The sequence below is a fragment of the Pseudopodoces humilis genome, chromosome 14, assembly GCF_049639895.1.
Source record: "Pseudopodoces humilis isolate 2021_Gansu_Grassland_sample_001 chromosome 14, ASM4963989v1, whole genome shotgun sequence".
Classification (NCBI taxonomy): Eukaryota; Metazoa; Chordata; class Aves; order Passeriformes; family Paridae; genus Pseudopodoces; species Pseudopodoces humilis.
This window is the reverse complement of record NC_142213.1, coordinates 1,002,972-1,025,619: the sequence shown is the minus strand read 5'-3', so window position 1 is coordinate 1,025,619 and position 22,648 is coordinate 1,002,972. Positions and strand designations below refer to the sequence as shown.

Below are 22,648 nucleotides of genomic sequence, written 5' to 3'. Positions count from 1 at the left end.
GAAGGCACATGATGGTCAGATGGGTCCTGTCCTCACCCCGCCTGCCTGGGATCCCTCCGGCGCTGGGCTCTGCAGCATCCCATTTAATTGTGCCTTTGACGATTCCTATCGCATCCCATGCCTGCCCCATTGTACATCTTCCCTGAGGCCATGGGAATGGGACCCCTGCCAGTCCCAATGCGTGGGACAGCTTGGATCGGGCAGTGCAGAGGGTCCTACAGGGGTCCCCGAGGTGCATGGATAGCTCAGGGTGTGTGGATGGTCCCCACGGCAGATGGGACCCCCCAAGACGGAGTCCCATGGGGCACACTGAGCCCCATGGGACACAGAGGCCTGCAGGGCATAGGGGGCCTCTCAAGATATACAGCCCCCCAGGATTCAGGACATGTGGGCACCCTAAGGTGCTCGGTCTCCCAGGGCACAGGACCCTATGGCAGCGCCCCTAAGGTGCATGGACCACCCCAGGGTCTTTGGGACCCCTGGGCACATGGTGATCCCAAGCAATCGCCTTCCCCAAGGCCATCCTCTCAGCCCTGGCCTCAGCAGCGGCTTCCCTCACTGCCCAAGTGCCTCCCTCATGCAGGTGCCCACCCTCCTCGGAGGAGGAGCTGCGGGAGCCGCCTTTAAAGTGGGGCAGAGAAAGGGCCCTTTCTTCCTCAGCAACCTGGGCCGGCGGGCGTGGGGTGCGGGCAGCGCTGGCACAGAGAGCGGCCGCCACACCAGAGGGTCCCGGCGGGCACACGACACCCCCGGCACATCCCACGCCTCCCGTCCCCAATTCCTCGGCATCCCCTCGGCCTCGCCGCCGGGCGCCGCGGGAGAACTGGCGGGGCACAACGGGGGCTCGGGGGCTGTGCGGGTGCCACGGGGGGCCCCGGGGCTGTGGAGGGGGCCATGTCGACGCTGGCCCCCCTGCGTCTGCTGCGCGAGCCCTCGAATGCCAGCGAGGGCAACCAGAGCAACGCCACGGTCGGGGCCAGCGGTGGCTGGTGCCAGGGGCTGGACATTCCCAACGAGCTGTTCCTGGCACTGGGGCTGGTGAGCCTGGTGGAGAACCTGCTGGTGGTGGCCGCCATCCTGAAGAACAGGAACCTGCACTCGCCCACCTACTACTTCATCTGCTGCCTGGCGGTTTCTGACATGCTGGTGAGCATCAGCAACCTGGCGGAGATGCTCTTCATGCTGCTGCTGGAGCACGGGGTGCTGGTGATGCGCCCCAGCATCGTGCGCCACATGGACAGCGTCATCGACATGCTCATCTGCAGCTCCGTCGTGTCTTCCCTCTCCTTCCTGGGGGTCATCGCCGTTGACCGCTACATCACCATCTTCTATGCCCTGCGCTACCACAGCATCATGACACTGCAGCGGGCCGTGGTCACCATGGCCAGCATCTGGCTGGCCAGCACTGTCTCCAGCACCGTCTTGATCACCTACTACCGCAGCAATACCATCCTCCTCTGCCTCATCGGCTTCTTCCTCTTCATGCTGGTCCTCATGCTGGTGCTCTACATCCACATGTTCGCCCTGGCCCGCCACCACCTCCACAGCATCTCCAGCCAGCAGAAGCCACCCACTGCCCACCGCGGTGGCAGCCTGAAGGGTGCCGTCACCCTCACCATCCTCCTGGGCGTCTTCTTTATCTGCTGGGGGCCCTTCTTCTTCCACCTCATCCTCATCGTCACTTGTCCCACCAACCCCTTCTGCACCTGCTTCTTCAGCTACTTCAACCTCTTCCTCATCCTCATCATCTGTAACTCGGTGATTGACCCCCTCATCTACGCCTTCCGGAGCCAGGAGCTCCGGCGGACGCTGCGGGAGGTGGTGACGTGCTCCTGGTAGGCAGGGGGACACGGTACCGGCACGGCCACCCCCGCCCCGAAACGGACAGATGGACGGACTGACGGACGGACAGGACGAGCCGCGGGGTGCCCGGTCCGGGCGAGGGACTCACGGTTCCCAATAAAGGCTCTTTGCAGTGACGCTGTGGCTGGCATAGGGGAGCCCCGGGGAGCCCCGGGGGGAGAGGTCCCTCCCGGTTCCCGCCGGGACCAAGTGACCTTTGAGCGACCGGCGGGACCAGGAAGGACCGGCTGGGCGGCGGGAGGCTGGACCCCACGCGGGGGACAAAGGGCCCATCACCGTCGCCTTTGTTCTCGGGCCGCGCCCGCCGCCGCCCACCTCCTCACTGGCACCGGCACTGTTCCCGGTCCCGCGGGAGCCACCGGCGACCCCGGGACGCCCAGGGCGGCTCCCCCGTACCCCGTCCCTATCCCTCCCCGTTCCGGGACGCGGTTGGGAGGGGTGTCCCGTGTGTGTCCCCCCCCGCCCCGCCGCCCCCGCCGCTCCGGGACGCTCCCGCCGACGCAGGGTGGTCCCGGGGTCCTCGCACGGATCCCGGGGTGTCCCCGCTCCCGGTGGGTGCGGGGGGTGCCCCCCGGCTGTGCGTCCCGCGGGTGCCGGGGTCCCCGTTCCGCCGCGGCGGGGCGTGGCCGCGGGCGGGGGCGGGCGGGGCGGGGCGGGGGGTGCCGGTGCCGCGGGGCTGTTGCGGCGCTGGGGGGGCGGCCGCTGATTGGCTGCGGGCGGCGGTGACGCCAGCGGCCGGCCCGGTGCGGCGGCGGGAGCCTATAAAGGATGCGGCGGCGGCCGCGCCGCCCCCCGCGCTCCCGGTGCCGCTCCGCTCCGGTGCCGCTCCGCTCCCGGCCCCAGCCCGCTCCCGTCCCGCTCCGCTCCGGCCCGGCCGCACCATGAGGGAGATCGTCCACATCCAGGCGGGGCAATGCGGCAACCAGATCGGCGCCAAGGTAACGGCGCGGCCGCCCCGCCCCGCCCGCCTCGGCGGAGCCGGGCGGCGGACAAAGGCAGACCCGCTCCCCCCTCCCCTGCGCTCCCCTCCCCCGCTGTCGCCTCACCGGGAGGACAAAGCGCCCCGCCCCCCCCCCCCCCGCGCCCCCCGCGCCCCCCGCCTTTGTCCGTCAGCACCGCGGACAGCGCCCGCACCGCGCCCTGCCCGCCGTTTGGGGGTCCCGGTGCCCCCCGCCCTGCTGAGCCCTGTCCCGGGGTTTGAGGAGTCCTGATAAGCCCCACCCTGCTCGGGATTTTGGGTGTTTGGGGGATCCCAGTGCCTCTTGCCCCACCCAGCCCTGCCTAGGGATGGGAGGATCCTGGTGCCCCGAGCCTCGCCCGGGGGCCTGGGGGTGTTTCAGTACCTCCCCCCCTTCTGAGCTCCCCGTCCTCCCCAGTTCTGGGAGGTGATCAGCGACGAACACGGCATCGACCCCAGCGGCAACTACGTGGGGGACTCGGACCTGCAGCTTGAACGCATCAGCGTCTACTACAATGAGGCCTCTTGTAAGCGAACCCCCCTCGGAACCTCCCCCGGCGGGGTAGCCGGGCACCCCCACCCTGGGCTGGGGCCCCAGTCTGACCCCCCAGTGCAGGGGGAGCTGGGTCTGCTGCAGTGGGAAGGGGGAGCAGATAGACATACCCACCCCGCAGAGGTGTGGGGTGGGCAGGCACATGCACCCACCCCGTGGGACCATTTAGTGTGGGGCAGGGGGAAATCATGTACACCCAGTTCCATGGGACCCTGCCATTTGGGAGGGATCACACACAACACCTGCACCCCAGCCCTGTTGGACCCCGGGAGGGCAGACATGTGGACCCACCCCCTCAGACCCTGCAGTTTGGGGGGCAGGGGTGCACAAGTGCCTCCAAGTTCATGGGACCCTGTAGTCTGGGTGGAGGCGTGATACATGCACCCACCCCATGGGACCCTGTGGTTTGGGGAGACAGGGACACCTGCACTCACCCTGTAGGATCCTGTGGTGTGGGAGGGGCAAAACAGGAACATCCACCCAGCCCACGGGGCCCAGAGGGGGAACGGGGGACAGATGTGCACCCACCCATGTGATCCCCATTGTTTGGGGGGCATGAGACATGCACCCACGCCTTGAGCACCCCCGGGATTTGGGGGGGACACGACCTGTGCTCCCTGCCCCGTAGAACCCTGCAGGGTGCTGGGGAACACCTCTGGGGTGGGATGGGGGGGCGGCAGCAGGTCCCCTCCCATCATGGGGTCTCTCTCAGCTCACAAGTACGTGCCTCGCGCCATCCTGGTGGATCTGGAGCCGGGGACGATGGACAGCGTGCGCTCCGGTGCCTTCGGCCACCTCTTCCGCCCTGACAACTTCATCTTCGGTAGGTCCCCGGCGAGGGAGGGGTGCACCGTCCCCCCATGTTCCCCCCAGCCCCTGCATCCTCGGACCCGCCCTGCCAGCCGCCGTCCCCGGGGCGCTCGGCGGGCACAGCCCTCCCGCGCCGCGGGGCCCGGCACTGCCGGCACGCCGCCAAACCTCTGCGGTTCCTGCTTCCCACCCCGCCCCGGCGTCAGATCTCCCCGGTGCTGCCGGCGGCAGCGGCTGGTCCCAGTCCTGATCCTCGCTCCGGTCCCCTCGGGCCGTGGGCGTGGGGGGCCAGCGGCCATCGGAGCCTCTTTTCTTTCCCAGGGCAGAGCGGTGCTGGGAACAACTGGGCAAAGGGGCACTACACAGAGGGGGCCGAGCTGGTGGACTCGGTGCTGGATGTGGTGCGGAAGGAGTGTGAGAACTGCGACTGCCTGCAGGGCTTCCAGCTGACCCACTCGCTGGGCGGGGGCACCGGCTCGGGCATGGGCACCCTGCTCATCAGCAAGGTGCGGGAGGAGTACCCCGACCGCATCATGAACACCTTCAGCGTGGTGCCGTCCCCCAAGGTGTCGGACACGGTGGTGGAGCCCTACAATGCCACGCTCTCCATCCACCAGCTGGTGGAGAACACGGACGAGACGTACTGCATCGACAACGAGGCGCTCTACGACATCTGCTTCCGCACCCTCAAACTGGCCACCCCCACCTATGGCGACCTCAACCACCTGGTGTCGGCCACCATGAGCGGCGTCACCACCTCCCTGCGCTTCCCCGGGCAGCTCAACGCTGACCTCCGCAAGCTGGCTGTCAACATGGTGCCCTTCCCGCGCCTGCACTTCTTCATGCCTGGCTTTGCCCCGCTGACGGCGCGTGGCAGCCAGCAGTACCGCGCCCTCACCGTGCCCGAGCTCACCCAGCAGATGTTTGATGCCAAGAACATGATGGCAGCCTGCGACCCCCGCCATGGCCGCTACCTCACCGTGGCCACTGTCTTCCGTGGCCGCATGTCCATGAAGGAGGTGGATGAACAGATGTTGGCCATCCAGAGCAAGAACAGCTCCTACTTTGTGGAGTGGATCCCCAACAATGTCAAGGTGGCCGTGTGTGACATCCCGCCGCGGGGGCTGAAGATGTCCTCCACCTTCATCGGGAACAGCACGGCCATCCAGGAGCTCTTCAAGCGCATCTCGGAGCAGTTCACAGCCATGTTCCGCCGCAAAGCCTTCCTGCACTGGTACACGGGCGAGGGGATGGACGAGATGGAGTTCACCGAGGCCGAGAGCAACATGAATGACCTGGTGTCCGAGTACCAGCAGTACCAGGACGCCACGGCCGAGGAGGAGGGTGAAATGTACGAGGACGACGAGGAGGAGTCGGAGGCGCAGGGCGCCAAGTGACGCCCGACGCCGCCCCCCAACAGTGCCCGCAGCCCCCCCGGCTTTGAGCTGCTGCACCCCCCAGGTGCTGCTCCCCCTGCCATCCCCTCAGTGTCTCCTGGCCCCATCCCCCCTGAGCCGGCTCGGCCCCTTGCCCCTCTTCCTACCTCCCACCTTTTCATTTTTTACTGGTTTGTGTCTTATTATTTTTTTTGAATACTTAATAAATTTATTGCTGTCCAGGTACTACTTGTCTGTGGCTGCTGAGTAGAGGGGACGGGGGACACCCACACGGTTCGGCCCCTCAGACATTCCCAGCCAGGGGAGGCGTTTGGGAAGCTCCCATGCACTGCCCCCCACCCTTCTGCCCCTCAGATCCGGCTGTCCCGGGCAGGCTGTGCCTTTGTCCCCACTGTCACCCTTCTCCAGGCTGGGGGGGGTGTGGCAGCCACCTCCCTATGCCAGAACACAGTTGCTTTGTTCCCCAAACTGAGGTGGTAGCACAGAGCCCAGGGACCCCAGGGTGTTTCCCCAGGGCTGGGTGTGTGCCCAGCTGTGGAGGAGCCAGGACACTCCTGGATCTGAGTCCCCTGGCCTTGGAGGCCATTGGCCGGCAGGGCTGTGGGCTATAGGAACAAGGAGCTATAGGAGAGGGGACGGTGGGGCTGGGGGCTGCGGGGATGGGGACGCTGACGATAAAGGCTGTAGGGTGGGGTCTGTAGGGGTGGGGACAGTGCGATGGCACCGGGGGCTGTAGGGGTGGGGACGGTGCGATGGCACCGGGGGCTGTAGGGGTGGGGACAGTGCGATGGCACCGGGGGCTGTAGGGGTGGGGACAGTGCGATGGCACCGGGGGCTGTAGGGGTGGGGACAGTGCGGATGTCGCGGAGCGGCCCCGCCCGGGCGCGGCGCGGTCTGCCGGCCGCCAGGGGGCAGCAGCACGCAGGGCTCGAGGGGCGGGGCCTTGCGGGGCGGGGCGGGCTCTGCGGGGGCGGGGCCCGGCAGGGGGGGGGGCCTGGCGGCGGCGCGCGGGGGTGAGCGGGGTGGGGGCGCTGCCCCCGGGCGGGCGCGCGGGAGGGGCCGCGGGGGGACAGCGAGGGGACAGGGAGGGGCCAGCGAGGGGACAGGGGCGCCCCGGGGGGGCCGGGATGGGTGGACGGTGCCGGTACGTGGTGACCGTGGGCCGAAGCGGGCGTTGGCGGTGGGGCAGGGCGGGGGCACGGGCGTGGGAGGCGGAGAGACGCGTCTGTCCGCGGGGACGGGAACGGAGACGGGGACCGGGACGGGAACGGAGACGGGGTATGGTGCTAGGACCGGGGTGTCGGGGATGGGGACGGTGCTGGGGTGTTGGTGCTTATGACAGAATGCCGGTGACGGTGTGTAGGTGTCAGTGTCCGTGTGTCTGTGTTTATGTCCGTGTGTCGGTGTTTGTGTCCGTGTGTCTGTGTTTATGTCCGTGTGTCGGTGTTTGTGTCCGTGTGTCGGTGTCCGTGTGTCGGTGTTTGTGCCGGTGTTTGTACCGGTGTTTGTGCCGGCGCTGGGGTTTCTGTGGGTGTGCCAGGGTGTCGGTGACAGTGAGGAGGTGTCGGTGCCGGGGTGTCAGTGCTGGTAACGAGGTGTTGGTGACAGTGCTGCTGGTGCTGGCATGTCGCTGCTGCTGCCGGGCCATCAGTGCCAGTGCTGGAGAGTCAGTGCCATGACAGGGTGTTGGTGGCAGTGTCGGTGCTGCTGAGGTGCTATTGGTGCCTGTGATGGGGTGATGGTGCCGGTGCCAGGGTGTGGGTGCTGCTGATACACTGCAAGTGCTGTGACAGGGTGCTGGTGACGGTGCCAGCGCTGGGGTGTTGGTGCCAGGGTGCCAGTGCCAGCGCTGGGGTGACTGAGGCAGTGTCCATTCCCCAGCAGGACGGTGGCAATGGCGTCAGATGAGCGGCTGGCCCGCTTCCGCCAGGCCCACCTGAACCCCTTCAACAAGACCCCTGAGCAGCTGGAGCGCCCCGACGGAGAATCCCCTGCCCCAGGTGGGTGCTGATTCCCCCACCCCACTCCCTGTCCCACACTGGGGTGGGCAGCCAGGCCCAGCCCCTCCCTGGTACCCCTGTTCTGGGGGTGGTTTCAGCCCCCCCATGAGACCCCACTTTGTAGCCCAGCAGCCGGATCCCACCCCAGGGGACCCCGAGGGCGCCCTGGACCTGGGGCTGGCCGAGGACCACTTCTCCCGCCCTGTGGTGAGTGGGGCGGGTGTTGTGAGGATGGGGGGGATGTGGGGGACTCAGCTCACCCTCCTCTTCCTCTGGTGGTGGCGGCAGGGGCTGATCCTGGCGTCGGACGTGCCGCAGCTGCGCCGGGCCATCGAGGAGTGCAAGCGGGTGATCCTGGCGCTGCCCGAGCACTCGGAGCGGCAGAAGGACGCCGTGGTTCGGCTCATCCACCTCCGCCTCAAGCTGCAGGAGCTGAAGGTGGGGCTGAGGCTGGAGCTGGGGCAAGAGGGTCTCTATGGCTGGGGCTCCATGCTGACACCCATCCCTGGCAGTGTCCAAGGCCAGGCTGGACAAGCTTTGGAGCAACCTGGGATAGTGGAAGGTGTCCCTGCCCGTGGCAGGAGGTGGAATGGGGTGAGCTTTAAGGTACAACCCAAGCTATTCCATGGTTCTTTAGTTCTCTGATCCTCCTTTGCCCCTGAAGGACCCTGGTGAGGATGAGCCCAACATCCGGGTGGTCCTGGAGCATCGTTTCTACAAGGAGAAGAGTAAGAGCGTCAAGCAGATGTGTGACAAGTGCAGCACCATCATCTGGGGGCTCATCCAGACCTGGTACACCTGCACAGGTGGGTCTGGGACACCTCCTCCACGTCCCTGCTTCCCCCATCCCCACACTGACACCCACCCACCTGTGCCCCCCAGGCTGCTACTACCGGTGCCACAGCAAGTGCCTGCCGCTGGTGAGCCGGCCGTGCGTGCGGGCCCAGGTGAGCCACCAGGCCGAGTACCAGCTCAGCATCTGCCCCGAGAGTGGGCTGGACAGCCAGGACTATCGCTGTGCCGAGTGCCGGGCCCCCATCTCCCTCCGTGAGCCCCTGCTGCTGCTGGGGGGCTGGGGCCAGCTGGGGGGAGCTGGGGGAGCTGGGGAGAGCTGGGGAGAGCTGGAGGGAGCGGGGGCCTCGGGGGCTGGGAGGCCCGTGGGGCTCTGTGGGGCTGGGTGATGTGGAGCTGGGATGAGCTGGGAGCTCTGTGGGGTTGGGGGGTGTAGGGCTGGGGTCTCCATGAAGCTCTGTGGGACTGAGAGGGGGGCTGAGGGGAGGTGGGAGCTTGTGGGGCTGGGCTCCCTGTGGGGCTTTGCGAGGCTGGGGGAGCTGCCTGGGGGTGAGGGGCTGTGGGCTGGGAGGTGTGTGGGGCTGGTAGGTTTGGGCTTTGGGGGCTGGGAGTTACGGGGATCTGAGGAAGGTGACACTGGGGCCCTGCCGTGTCCCCAGGTGTTGCTGGGTGTTCTGGGGGCACACACAGGGTGTGGGGTGAGCAGAGAGCGGGGGGGTGCCAGTGCCAGCCCCATGCCAGCCCTGTGTCACCACAGGGGGGGTGCCCAGTGAGGCCCGGCAGTGCGACTACACCGGCCTCTACTACTGCTCCAGCTGCCACTGGAACGACCTGGCCGTGGTGCCCGCCCGTGCCATCCACAACTGGGACTTCGAGCCCCGCAAGGTGCCCCTGGCATGGGGTGGGGACACCCTGGGGTGTCACCAAAGTCCCTCAGGACAGTGGCCCTGGATAGAGGCCACCTGGGGGACCATGCCCTTGGTCATGGGGGTCCCTGGGGAGCGCGTCCCTTGGTGGGGTCACCTGGGGGATCCCATCCCTGATCTTGCATGTCCCTGGGGACCATGGCCTTGTGTAGATGTCACTTGGGGAACCACATCCCTGTTCATGGGGGCCATGTCCCTGGTTATGGGGGTCACTGGGTGGAGATCACTTGAGGGGAAGCCGTGTCCCCAGGGTCGTGTCCCCAGGGCCGTGTCCCTGTGACAGGTCCCTGGCAGGGCTCCGTGGGTGGCGGCAGGGCTGGCAGGTGCGGGGGGTGATGGTGGCCCTGGCAGGTGTCGCGCTGCAGCATGAGGTACCTGGCACTGATGGTGTCACGGCCGGTGCTGAAGCTGCGGGAGATCAACCCACTGCTCTTCAACTACGTGGAGGAGCTGGTGGAGATCCGGGTGAGTGCTGGGTCTGGGGAGGGCCCCACAAGGGCAGGGGACACCATAGAGGGACTGTGGGGTGAGCAGGAGGTGGGGAGACCCCAGTGGCACCCACTGGGTCCCACAGAGAGGAAGCAAGTGAGGTGGGGGGTGTGGGACAGAGGGTGCCCACACTGCAACAGGAATGAACGTGACCCATCTGGTCTTTTTCTCGTCATGCTTCTGTCTCCATCCCATTAACAACCCCGTCCCTGTTGCCATCCTCATCCTGCCCCTGCCATTGCCCTTTGCCCTATGGTCCTATTCCTATCCCCATCTCTGTCCCCATTCCTGTCCCCGTTCCTGCCTCATTCCCATTTCATCCCTGTCCTCATTCCTACTCCCATTCCTGTCCCCATTCCTGTCTGTATTCCGTCCCATCCCCATTCCCACCCCATGCCATTCCTGTCCCTGTCCCCATCCCCATCCTGTCCCGTTCTCACACTGTCTCCATCTCATCCTTGCCCCTGTCCCCATCCTGCCCCTGTCACTGCCCTTTTTCCTGTCCCATCCCTGCCCCTACATGCACTCCCATTCCCACCCCATCCCATCCTGTCCCTGCAGAAGCTGCGCCAGGACATCCTGCTGATGAAGCCCTACTTCATCACCTGCAAGGAGGCGATGGAGGCACGGCTGCTGCTGCAGGTCAGGCCGGGGGCCAGGGCCAGGCGTGGCGGGGGCGGTCACACGGGGATGGCGGTCACACGGGGATGGCGGTCACACGGCGGTGGCAGTCACACGGGGATGGCGGTCACACGGGGATGGCGGTCACACGGGGATGGCGGTCACACGAGGATGGCGGTCACACGGGGATGGCGGTCACACGGGGATGGCGGTCACACGGCGGTGGCGGTCACACGGGGATGGCGGTCACAGTGCCCCATTTGCCCACAGCTGCAGGACCGGCAGCACTTTGTGGAGAACGATGAGATGTATTCGCTGCAGGACCTGATCGACATCGAGGCCGGGCGCCTTGGCTGCTCCCTCACCGAGATCCACACACTCTTTGCCAAGCACATCAAGCTGGACTGCGAGGTGAGCCCACGGTGCGGGGCAGAGCCGTGGGGAGACCCCCGTGGGGTCAGTGGAGGGCTGGAAGGGTCACCATTGTCTCCTCCCGCCTGCTCCCCCAGCGATGCCAGGCCAAGGGCTTTGTCTGCGAGCTGTGCCGGGAGGGCGACGTGCTCTTCCCCTTCGACAGCCACACCTCGGTCTGCGCCGACTGCTCCGCCGTCTTCCACAGGTACCGATACGTGGGGGCGGGATGTGGGGACATGGGGGTGCCAGGGGGTGACCCAACACTGTCCCCCTCCACCTCCAGGGACTGCTACTACGACAACTCCACCACCTGCCCCCGGTGCACCCGGCTGAGCCTGCGGAAGCAATCCTTGTTCCAGGACTCGGTCACGGAGGCAGAGCCCTGAGGGGGGTTTGGCCCCACGATGGGGTCTCAGGCCCAAGACTGCCCCCCACCCACCACAGGGCCCTGGGATGGACACAATCAACCCAGTGGTGGCCCTGGCTCTGGGATCCTCTGCTCGTGGAAATAGCAGCACTGCCGGGAGGGAATCACTGCTGGACCCCAGCCATTCCCGGGAGCATGGAGAGCCTCACCGGAGGGGCCAGGATCGGGTTAACTGGGATCCGGTTAACGCCCCACCGCGGCTCCTGCCGTCCCTGCCTGGAGCCGGGTGCGGGCAGGGATGGAGTGCAGGCCGGGGCTGGTGCTGCGCTGTCCTGGAGTCACTGCTGCTGTCGGGAGGGCTCAGCCCTGGCACCGGGATGGCACCGAGTCCCTCCCACACCCAGCACTGGACTCTGGTCCCTCCCCACCACCGTTACCGGGGCCTAACCCCGCGGGGGATGTTGCGGGATGTTCCCCGGGCTGGACCGGGTGCGGTGTGGAGCCGCTGCCTCCCCTTCTCCCCGTGTTTCCTGTAGCATTAACGAGTCTCTTTGCGCAACCCAGCACTCGTGTCCCTGCTTCGGGCGGCGGCGGGGAGCACCGGGGCCACGGGCAGGATGTGCGAATGCCCGGGGGTGGCAGCCCGGGAGCTCCCGCCGATGCTGGGGCTGCCGGGGGCGAGCACCGGCACCGGGCCGGGCCGCGGGCTAGAATTGCGCTGCGGGGGATGTGCCGCAGCCACCTCCGGTCTCTCGTCCACCGAGAGCGGCCGCGTCCACGCTGCCCCGGTACCGGCCGGGCACCCCCGTTCCCGCTGCTCCCGAGGTGTTCCGTGCCCCCAACTCCTCCCGCTCCCCCGCGCGGCGGCGCAGATGGGCAGAGGCCGGCGGTGGATCGGTCGGTCGGTTTTACCGGATCACAGCACTGCTACATCAGAACCGGGCGGGCACCGGCATCGACCGCGCTGAGCCGTGCGACCCGTCCCGTCCTGCCCCACCCGCCGCTCCCGGCAACCGAGGCCGTGCCGCTCCCGGGGGCCGGCGGGGCCGGCCCGGTTTTCCCCCGGGGCCGCGGGCCACCGGCTGAGGGCAGCCCCGGTACGTCCCCGCCGCGGGGCTGGGGCCGCCTCTGCCCTCCGGGCGGGCTAACGGGAGTCCTGCGCCCGGGGACGGGCTCCATCAGTACCGACGGAAGCAGCACCGGCCTGTCCCGGTGTCCCCCGGCGGGTTTTGTCCCTACGGCTCCCGCGGGCGCTCGGCGGGCAGGAAGGCGTCCGGGGGTCCCGGCGGCAGCTCGGGGTCACTCAGGTGCTTCTTGTCCCGGCCCTGCTCCCGCGCGCGGGTCCAGGAGGGCGAGCGCAGGTACCCGGCCCGCGGCACCGCCGGCGGCTGCAGCCCTGCGGGACGCACCGGCGGGTGGGCGGTCAGCGACGCACCGGGACGGGCGGACAGACCGGGAGCGGCGGCCCCGGACCCCCGCTCACCGCCGGCCGTCTCTCCGGCCACGTTCTCCTCGTCGGAGTCGGCGAAGACCTCGGCAAGCTCCTGGTCCGACATATCCGTCAACTCCGTCAGGTCCAGCAGGTCGAAGTGCACCTCCAGCGAAGACACGCTGCTCAGGGGCTCTGCGGGCACCGGGGGGAGGCTGGGGACCCACCGCTGTCCCCAGCGGGGGAGGCGGGGGTCTGCTGCTTGTGGCCCAGGGAGCAGGGGGTATGAGGGGCTTTGGGGGAGTATGACTGGCTGGGGGCTAGCAGGGGACCCTAGGGGTGTCGGGGGACCCCAGGGACAGGAAGGAGAACCCAGAGGATGGCAGAATACCGGGGACAGGCAGGAGAACCAAGGGCTGGCAGGAGACTCTGGGGGACAGGCAGGAAAGCCCAGAGCAGACCCAGAGGTGCTGGGGACAGGCAGGTGATGCTGTAGGCAGGCAGGGAGCCCAGCTCAGGGCCTCACTCACGTCGGCGCTCGGTGACCTGCAGCAGGCCGGCGCTGGGGATGGGGATGCCACCCTGCTCCTCCGCGGGGACTCGGGGGGTCTCCTGGGCCGGCCCGTGGGTCGGGGTCCCTGCAGGGCACTCCGGGACCAGTGGCTCCTTGCCAAGCTCTGCCACATCAGCACCTTCTGCTTCAGTGGGGGCAGCTCCTCCCGGGGCCCCCCAGCACTCCCGGGGTGCCCAGCTAACGGGCCGGGGACAGCAGGACCCCCGGGGATGGCCGGGGGAACGGGCAGAGCTGCCCGAGACCCTCGTGTCGGAAGCTGGCAGCCCCCGCCCCCCTCCCCGCGCAGCCCCTTTGTGTCGGCGAGACAAAGCGCAGCCTGTGCCGGGGCCCGGACAAGGGCGCATTGTGCTGGGACTGTCCGCGGGAAGAGCCGGAGGGACAAGGCGGCCGTGGCACACGGCAATGGTCATGGCACAGGTCATGGCACACGGTGGTGGTAGAGCCCGTGGTTGTGGCACACAGCGGGGGCACAGCCGTGTCTCGGGGCTGAGCGGGCGCTGAGGGTGGCAGGAGGCCCTGCGTGCCCAGGGCAGCACGGGGGGACGCGGCACCCTGTCCCCACGAGGTCCTGGCACCACGCGCCGCCACCAAACCGTGCCACCGCTGAGTTACCGGGTGACACGGCACAGGGGGGGGCATCGCCTCCCTCCCACCGGGATGGTGACAGCGGGGCAGGGACAGAGACCTCCAACCCCACGAGGAAAGGGATGTTAAGGGGTGTTCCTGCTGCCGGCACGTGGAGCTGCAGGACATCGGCAGGACACCAGTGGGACACCAGCCCTCTGCCCCGACATTGACTCCGCCACATCCTGACCCCGCAGGTATGTTCCCTCGGGCCGGGACATGAGGTTCTCATCCCGCTCCAGAGCAGAGAAGATCCCCGTGGGGCGGACACGGGGGCTGCCTGCTCTTGCCCGCTCCCGCCGCCTCGCCCCGCTCGGTGCCCAGCCCCGGTGGGTGACACCGGGCCGTGCCACCCCCTGCCCGCACCACGCCCCCACACACCAGGGCGCTGGTCCCGGCTGCAGAATTCCCCTCTGGCCTCCGCCTGCATGGTCCCGCCGTGCCGCCGGCCGTGTCACCAGCAGTGTCCCCAGCCACACCGCCCGCTCCGGCCTGGGCTCACCGGCTGCCTGGCGGGAGCGGGGCCGGATCAGGGATCTCTCCCGCACGACGTGTGCTGACTCACGGCAACCGCAGAGCCGGGCAGCCGCCGGTACCGGCACCCCAGGGCACCCGCGACCCGCCCCGGTGGCACTGTCCCCTCAAGGGCCCGGTGTCCCGCCGTTCCCCCGGGGTCACGGCCGGGGCTGCCCCGTGCTGGCGGCTACGGCACGGCGGTGTGCGGGCCACACGCGGGAGGGACGGGCGTGCAGGAGAGCCCTGGCACCACCTCTGTCGCTAGGTGCAGCCCCCCCAGAACACCGGACCCCCCTCAGCTGCACCAGTACAGCCACCTCGCTGTCCCCAAGCCCCTCCGCACGCCGGCACTGGCACAGCTGTGCGGGATGTCTGCAAGGGACCCCACTGCTCCTCACGTCCCCTGGGCACCCCAGTGTTCCTCCGTGTCCTGTGAGCACCCTACTGCTCCTCTACACCCCCGAGCACCCCACCGTACCCCCACATTCCCTGGGCACCCCGTCGCAATCCCAAATCCCCAGGGCACTCCCCTGCTCCGTCTGACCACCTGGCCACCCCACTGCCTCCCCATGTCACCCCACTGCACCCCCACCTCCTGCGAGCATCCCACTGCCGCCACCCAAGTCCCCAGGGCATTCCGGTGCTCCCTCAGACCCCTGAGGACACCACCGTGGTCCCCCACATTTTCTGGGTACCCCACTGCTCTCTTCCTCCATCCCCGACTCTCCCTGTACAGACCCCCCCGCGATGTCCAGTTCCCGCCCCCACATCCCCCTCCCCCTGCAGCCGGGCACCCCCAGCACGGCCCCACGCCCCCCTTTGCACCCCAATGCGCCCCCCCCGCTCCTCTTCCCGTTGCACCCCCGCCCTACATCTCCTTGTCCGCCCCGCGGGGCCCGGCCCGGTTCCACGGTGATGGGCGTGCCGGTCCGTGCCTGCCCGCTCTGCCCCCCCGCCCTCACCTGCGGCGGCGACGGCTGCCGGAGCCGCCATGGGCCGGGCTCGGGGCTGATGCCGGTGCCGGTGCCGGTCCGGTGCCGGTCCGGTGCTGGGCGGGCCCGGTGCCAGCCCGCAGCCCGCACGGTCCTGCCCGCCGCGGCGGGGGCGGGGACACCGGGGGCGGGGACACCGGGATGGGCGGAGCCGAGGGGCGGGAGGCACCGGGAGGACAAGAGAGGGCGCGGAGGGGACCGGGAGGAGCCGAGGGGCACGCGGGGATCGGGGGACCCCAGCTGTGGGGACAGCCCGGGTCGCAGCGGGGGTCGCGGGGTTGGGAGCAGCCTGTGCCGGGCACAGCGGGACCCCCGGGTTTGTCCCCTCAGTCCTCCCCGAACTCGTTCCGCCGCCGAACAACCCCGTTCCCCCAGTCTACCCGTTCCCTCACACTGCCCCCCGCCGCTTCCTCCCAGCCCGGTCCCCGCGATGTCCCCCCGCTTCTCCCCGGTGTCCCCTCCCGGTCCCCGCCCCGTCCCCTCCCGGTCCCCGCCCCGTTCCCGCCCATCTCTCTGGCCCCGCCCCCGTTGCCAGGGCGGAGCGTGGCGTTGTTAGGGAGCGTGTCTCCCGCAGTGCAGCTCTCGCGAGATTTCGCCGTCGTCTCGCGGGATCTGCCGTCCGTTGCCCGGAGACGCCGGCCGCCGCCATGGTGAGAGCGGAACCGGGCCCGGGCCGGGATCGGGGTCAGGAGGAGAACCGGGGTCGGGGGGAGAACTGGGGCGGCTGCTGAAGGGTATCCTGCAGCCGGGATGTGCGGGCAGGGAAGGGCGGTGGAGCCCCGCGGCCCGATTTCTAGGATCCCAGTCCTGTCCCGGCCCGCTCCCGGGGAGGGTACGGAGCCCCTCGGCGCCGTTCCCAGCACCGCGGCGATGCTTCTCCGGCGTTTTTTTGGGTACAGGCGTTTTGTGCCCGGGGTTCACCACAGAGCCGAGTCGGCAATGGCACCGCATGAGCCTCTCCCCGCCCGCTCCTGGGGCTCCCGGCTCCGTGTCGCCGTTGTCGCCGTGTCCCTGCCGTGAGAGCAGGGATGCTCCGGGGCCGGCACGGGGCCCTGGGCAGCGCTCCTCACCCATTCACCTCCTGTGCTTGGCTTTCTGTCCTCAGGCACCCAAAAAGAAGGCAGGGGGCAAAGGGAAGGGGGGCAAAGGCCCGGCGATGGTGGATGCCTCGGCCCCAGAGGACATGAGCAAGGAGCAGGTGAGAGGTCCCCGGGCCAGCCCTGGGGAGGAGGCGTAAGGACATGTCAGAACAGCTCTGGGGACCCTGCGTGGCGCCTGGCCCCAGCTCCGGGGACAACAGGTGCAGAGGCTGACAGGGACGAGCAGCCGGGGTTTGTGTCACTGACGCCTGGCTGGGGCTGGGGAGGGGGGTTCTTGCTGTTCCTGGAAGGAGCAGCCTCCTCATCCCACCCTCTGCTCCCCAGCCCTGTGTTCTGGGCACTGCTCAGGCCACACATGGAATCTTGAGTCCCCTACGACAAGAAAGACCCTGAGGAGGTCCAGCCCAGAGAAGGGAATGAAGCTGGGGAAGGGGCTGCAGCACCAGGAGAGGCTGAGGGAGCTGGAAAAGGGGCTCAGCCTGGAGAAAAAGAGGCTCAGGAAGAACCTCATGGCTCTGCACAACTCCCTGACAGGAGAGGACAGCTGGGAGGGGCTGGGCTCTGCTCCCAAGGAAAAGGGACAGGAGGAGAGGGAATGGCCTCGAGCTGTGCTGAGGAAGGTTCAAGTTGGATATTGGGAAAATTTTCTTCCTGGAAAAGGTTGTCCAGCCCTGGACAGGCTGCCTAGGGCAGTGCTGTAGTCCCCGTCCCTGGAGGGATTTAAGAGTCATGTGGATGTAGCACTTGGGGACACGGGTTAGGGGTTGGCAGTGCTGGAGGAACAGTTCAGTGTGATCTTAGAGGCTTTTCCAACCCAAACAATTCCATGGACCAGAAGTATCTGAGCACCTGAGAATGGTGTAACTGGACACTGCGAGCCAGAACCCCATCCCAGGCTGCAGGCAGTCCGATGGGGTTTGGGACTCCTTTTCCAGAAGCTGCTGGGTTCAGTCAGGAACCTCCACAGCTCCACACCAGTGACAACCACCACATCCTGCCGTGTTTGGGATGTGGAGTCTCCAAAGAACTCCCTTCCTCCTTACCTGTCCCTTCCTCCTGGCTTCACAGCTGCTGGAGCACATGGTGCGTCTCCGGGAGGAGCTGGACCGGGAGCGGCAGGAGCGGAACTCCTTCCAGCTGGAGTGTAGCAGGATCCAGAGCTACTGGGAAATCACCCGCCGGGAGCTGGAGGAGAAGAAGGCAGAGCTGCGGAACCGCGACCGGGAGATGGAGGAGGCGGAGGAGCGGCACCAACTGGAGATCAAGGTGGGGCTGAAGGGCTCCAGGTGAGCCTTGGGCAGCTCTGAGGAGGAGAGGGGTAGGAGCTGGGCAGGATGAAATCCAGGAATGTTTCACCAGCATCCCAGTTCCGGGTGATCCTGCTGAGCCCCTCACTCGCTCTCTGTCTGTCCTCAGGTGTACAAGCAGAAGGTGAAGCACCTGTTGCATGAGCAGCAGGAGAACCTGACGGAGCTGAAGGCAGGAGAAGTCCTGTCCCTGAAGCGGGCCCAGAAGGATCACTGGGACCAGGAGAAGGAGCTGTGGAAAGAGAAGCGCGCCTTGAACATAAGGCTGAAGGAGCAGGAGTTGGCCAACGAGGCAGCCATTACAAACCTCTGCCTGGTACGTCCCTGGCTGGGCTGGAGCCACCTGTGACGTGCCTTATCCCCAGGGTGGGAGCAGGAGTGGGATCTTGCCTCCTTGTCTCTCTTTGTGAGGTGGGATGGGATTTCTGGTGCAGGAATGAGGAGAAGAGATTCCTGGGTGACTCCTCTCCCACACTGGGGAGCTGTGAGAGCAGCTGGAAAACCTACAAGCCACTGTTTGCATCAGCATGGAATCAGAATCCTTTCCCAAAGAGCAGGAGGGAATCCCTTGGGCTGGGCTGACTTGGGATTTGGTTGTTTCTTCCCACACTGAGTTTCTTCCTACAGAAACACGAGGAGGAGATGGCCCGGCTACGCAGCGACTTTGAGATGCAGACCAAAGGTCAGGACATGAGGCAGATCCCACAGGAGCATGACAGGGAGAGCTGTTTCTGGTTCCCAAGCAGCACCTTGAGCATATGGGGGCAGGTTCTCCTCAGTTCTGGCCGTTTTTCCTTTCCCAGTTGTGGCCATTTTTTCTTCCTGGTTCTGGTCACCTTCCCACCCCACTTCTGGCTGATCTCCCCCACCCGAGGTTCTGGCCAGTTTTCCCCACAAGTCCTGGCTGGTTTTCCTCCCTGGATCTGTCTAGTTTGCCCTCCAGTTCTGGCTGGTTTTCCCTCCAATTCCAGCTGATCCCAACCCACACAGTTTTGGCGAGTATTCCCTCAGTGTTTTTTTCTCCCTTCCCCATTCTGATCACCTTTCCTCCCCAGTTTCAGCCAGTTTTTCCCCAGCTCTGACAATTTTCCCCCCAGAGATGGAGGCCAAGTACACCAGGAAGATGCAGGCACTGCGGGATGAGATGGACCTGCGGAGGAAGACCGAGATCCACGAGCTGGAGGAGAGGAAGAACACCCAGATCAGCGAGCTGATGGGGAACCATGAGGGGGCTTTTGGTGCCATCAAGAACTACTACAACGATATCACTGCCAAAAATCTGACACTCATCAGCCTCCTGAAGGTATTGCCCATCCCTGTGTCACTGCTCCTGCCAGGGTGTCATCTGGATCTGGCAGTTCTCTGGTGTCAATGTGGGTGCTGCCGGTGGCCTGTGCACCGACATATGAGTGGGGAGGGTGTCCCAAGGGTGTGGGGGACTCTGAGGAGCTGGGCAGCTCTCAGGAGCCAGGACTTGTGTTCCCAAGAACAGGAGCAGGTGGAAGACCTGAAGAAGAAGGAGGCTGTCTTGGAAAAAGAGAAGGCAGATGTGCTGCGCCAGAACAAGGGGCTGACAGAGCCGCTGCAGGAGGCCCAGGAGCTGGTGGCTGAGCTGCAAAAGAAGTTGGTTCACTATTACAGGGACAAGGAAGCCCTGATGGTGAGTGGCCAGCCCTGTCCTTTCATGGGCTCATTCCTGGAGGAAAAAACACTGATCTCTGCCACTTGGTGTGCAGTGATTGCTGGGCAAAGCAAGTCCTGCCTGTTCTCCTTACTGTGCTTTTGTGGGATCTCACATGGGGATCCAAAGAGAGACTGGAAGGGAGACCAACCCTACTGCAGGGGGGTTGGTGTGGGTGCTGCCTGGTTTTCTCTCTGCTGCTCACTCTCCTCCCTTCCCAGAACACATCTCCAACACTTCCCAGACAATCCTGTTCTCTTTAACGCTCCCTTCCTGTTCACAGAACTCCAAAGCCCATCTGAAAATCACGCAGAAGGAACTGAAGGACCTTCAGTGGGAACACGAGGTGCTGGAGCAGCGGTTCAGTAAGGTGGGACCTGCAGGCAGGGCTTGGCACCCTCTCCAAACCTTCTTCAAACCCTCTGCAGAGGATAGGGCGTGGGGCTTAGCAGAGCCCGTGCTTAGCCCAGGGCTTTCCAAAGCTAATCCAGAGTCGGGTGATAACCGCTGCTCCCAGCAAAGCTGCTCCCAGCTCCAGCCTCTCCCACGGTCAGCAGACAGGCCTGGCCTTGTCCTTTGCTAAGCAATCATGCACGCTCCAGCGAGGCCCCCGGGCTGCACAGGGCAGAGCTGGGATAGGGGGATTGCCACGGGCCCCTCCTCTGCCAAGCGTTCCAGGCTCGCTCCCTCTCGTTGTTCTGGGGTGCTCAGGAAGAGCCCTGCAGAGTGAGTGCTCCCCCCACTAACCCAGATAAATCTTTTGAGGCAGGAGAGAGCTCATTTGCAATTCGTAGAAATCCCCAGGATTATGAACATTGATCCGAGGCCTCATTAACAATCCATCATTAAGACAGCGCCAGATTCGGAGCGTTCAGAAATAGGCTTTGGAGGAGAGACTGTCCTAATTAGGACAGTTATTAACTAGCTGTGAGCCAGGGACTGCTGCCAGCTGTGGGGATGAGAGAAGAGACCCCCGTGTGCCGGGGGCCCTCTCTGGGGTCTGAATTAGTGCTGCAGGGAGCCCATTGGGGCATTCCATGCCTGGAGGGGAGGAGGGAGAAGCGCAGGTGCTGCGCCATGGAGGGAGGGAGAGAGGGAGGGAAGAATGGAGGGGGGGAAGCTGTGCTGCAGCACCTGCCTTCCCTGTGGGCTGCAGGTGCCGTGGGGAGCAGCCAGGCTGAGCTGCTGGACCAGTTTTCTGCCCTGTTTGTGCTCCACACCATTACACAGACCCCAGTCAGCCTTGTGCACGCCCCTGTGTCCCCTGGGGTCCCGAGGGTGCTGTGACACTGTGCTGTCTCCCGGAGCAGGTCCAGGAGGAGCGAGACGAGCTCTATCAGAAGTTCACCAAAGCCATTAACGAGGTGCAACAAAGAACGGGGTTCAAGAACCTGCTCTTGGAGCGGAAGTTGCAGGGACTCCTCAGCCTTCTGGAGCAGAAGGAGGTGGAGCTCAGCGAGGTCGTTGCAGTCTCCAACCTCGACCCCAGCGCTCTCTCCTTGGTCTCACACAAGCTGGAGGTACTGGAGCCTGGCGAGGGCTGGATTTGGGGGGCAGAGCGCACTGTGGGGTGCCTGCTGCCCTGGAACACACCAGTCCCCATCCTCCATGGCTGTAGGTGGCACAGCACTCATTCCCAGTGCTCCCAGGGCCACGTGTGGTGCCATGGGGCACCCGGCTCTGCCTGGAGAGCGGAGAGTGTGGGTGGCAGAGTTTGGCACTGATCTGTCCCTCAGGTGGGGCCTGTTTGGAGGACCATGGCCACAGGCTCCATGGCACTGCCAGCACCCTGTGCTGCCACACAGCCAGCTGCCAGCAGGTCCAGTGGCACCCAGGGGCTCTGTGCAGGGGGGTCACACCTGGTGAGCCTCACCTGGCCATGGGGACAGTGCAGACAGGATCCTGGGGCTCTGCGGTGTCTGCCGTGCTAAAAATACCTCTGCAGAGAGCCTGGAGACCCACATTCCTGCAGCCTGCCGCAGCTGGAGCCAGGGAGCAGTGCTTGCTGCGGGTTGGGCACAGACACAGGGAACGAGGGCTCCACCACCTGGTGCCCTCCTGCATGTCCCCACCCGGGTCCCTGCTGCAGGGGGAGTTGGGGAAGCTCTGGGATGCTCTGGGATTCGTACCAGGCCTGTGGGACAGGCATTGGATGTGTCACCTCCCAGCAGGTGGAAGGAAAACACATTCCTGGGATGGCATCACTGGCGTCAGGCTCTCCTGCAGCTGCTGGGGTCCCTGAATTCCTCCTCTCAGCTGCCTCGGGGAGCCTGGCTCCCCGTAATTCCCGTGGTGCCGCGGCAGCAGGGTGGTGCTGCTGGAGCAGGTGCTGCCAGCACTCCCCATACAGCAGGGCAGACGGGGATGGCTGTGGTGCTCATCCGGAGCTCCCTGTCCCTGCCTGGGGCTGGCTGTCCCTGGCAGTGCCACTCAGAGGGGGCAGGGTGGTGGCCACCTGCCAGGCCGTGCTGCCGGCTGCTCTGCTCGCCTGTCCTCTGCCACGCCACACCCGGCCATCGTGTCCCCAGGGCTGGGCAGCGCAGCCTCAGCCCAATCTCCCCTTGCAGGACGTGCTCAATTCCAAGAATGCCACCATCCAGGACCTGCAGCTTCAGCTGTCCCGAGTCTGCAAGGTAAGGGTGGGGAGGAATCCTGGAGAGGTTTAAGAGCTGTGTGGATGTGGGACTTGGGGATGTGGGTTAGTGCTGGCCTTGGCACTGCTGGGGGAACAGTTGGACTCGGTCATCTTAGAGGCATTTCCAACCCAAAGGATTCTGTGATTCCATGGCTTGGGGGTTGGAAACGAGGCTGGGGGTGCAGGGAGCTCTCCTCTGCTGACAGAGGGGCTGACAGGGACCCTTTCCTCTCAGGCACACAACGACATGCTGCAGACCTTCGAGGCAAAGCTGACAGCCTTTGGCATCCCCCTGGACAACTTGGGTTTCCAGCCACTGTCCTTCCCCTTCCCAGGGCAGGAACTGGGGCAGGGCCCTGCTGGACTTGTTGCAGTGCCCACCTGATGCCAGCAGCACTGAGGGTCTTGCTGGCACACTGGCAGTGGGGCTGTGCCCATTTCCTGCTCCATGCCTTTAAACAGACCCCAGTGAGCATCTTTAGGAACCTCTCCCCCCAAGGGGGACCACAGCTGGAGGGCTTCAGGCATCCCACCCACCCCACCAGGCTGCCCCGGGGGCTCCTTCTGTCCCTCCAGAAGAGGAAGGCAACTTTTTTGAGA

At 66.1% G+C, this 22,648-nt stretch overlaps 4 protein-coding genes across 5 annotated transcripts; 3 read left to right on the top strand and 1 right to left on the bottom strand.

Annotated features, from left to right (window-relative positions):
• The first annotated feature begins 894 nt into the window (after positions 1-894).
• On the top strand, positions 895-5,747 carry TUBB3 (tubulin beta 3 class III). Its single transcript, XM_088062426.1, has 5 exons — positions 895-1,835; positions 2,081-2,801; positions 3,240-3,348; positions 4,087-4,197; positions 4,506-5,747. Exons 1-5 carry the CDS (start codon positions 895-897, stop codon positions 5,579-5,581), a joined length of 2,958 nt encoding a protein of 985 aa, XP_087918552.1. The 3' UTR covers positions 5,582-5,747.
• An 886-nt stretch (positions 5,748-6,633) lies between these two features.
• Positions 6,634-11,349, top strand: DEF8 (differentially expressed in FDCP 8 homolog). The gene is made up of 12 exons (XM_005531896.3): positions 6,634-6,725; positions 7,466-7,581; positions 7,706-7,788; positions 7,870-8,019; positions 8,246-8,387; positions 8,464-8,628; positions 9,131-9,258; positions 9,651-9,764; positions 10,350-10,430; positions 10,680-10,820; positions 10,919-11,028; positions 11,107-11,349. Exons 1-12 carry the CDS (start codon positions 6,709-6,711, stop codon positions 11,207-11,209), a joined length of 1,350 nt encoding a protein of 449 aa, XP_005531953.2. The 5' UTR covers positions 6,634-6,708; the 3' UTR covers positions 11,210-11,349.
• Positions 11,350-12,097: 748 nt separating this feature from the next.
• Positions 12,098-15,418, bottom strand: DBNDD1 (dysbindin domain containing 1). Of its 2 annotated transcripts, none has more exons than XM_088062316.1 (4): positions 15,296-15,418; positions 14,199-14,326; positions 13,150-13,296; positions 12,098-12,814 (listed from the first exon to the last, which is right to left on the bottom strand). In XM_088062316.1, the coding sequence occupies exons 2-4, from the start codon at positions 14,245-14,247 to the stop codon at positions 12,426-12,428; spliced, it is 585 nt and encodes a 194-aa protein (XP_087918442.1). In that variant the 5' UTR covers positions 14,248-14,326; positions 15,296-15,418; the 3' UTR covers positions 12,098-12,425. The 2 variants fall into 2 exon arrangements, with proteins under 2 accessions (XP_087918442.1, XP_087918443.1); XM_088062317.1 differs by having other exon boundaries at positions 14,199-14,322.
• Positions 15,419-15,905: 487 nt separating this feature from the next.
• Positions 15,906-22,606, top strand: DRC4 (dynein regulatory complex subunit 4). The gene is made up of 11 exons (XM_014260545.2): positions 15,906-15,975; positions 16,431-16,523; positions 17,494-17,691; positions 17,842-18,048; positions 18,360-18,414; positions 18,830-19,035; positions 19,225-19,392; positions 19,697-19,783; positions 20,724-20,933; positions 21,981-22,046; positions 22,284-22,606. The coding sequence occupies exons 1-11, from the start codon at positions 15,973-15,975 to the stop codon at positions 22,431-22,433; spliced, it is 1,443 nt and encodes a 480-aa protein (XP_014116020.2). The 5' UTR covers positions 15,906-15,972; the 3' UTR covers positions 22,434-22,606.
• The last annotated feature ends 42 nt before the right edge of the window (positions 22,607-22,648 follow it).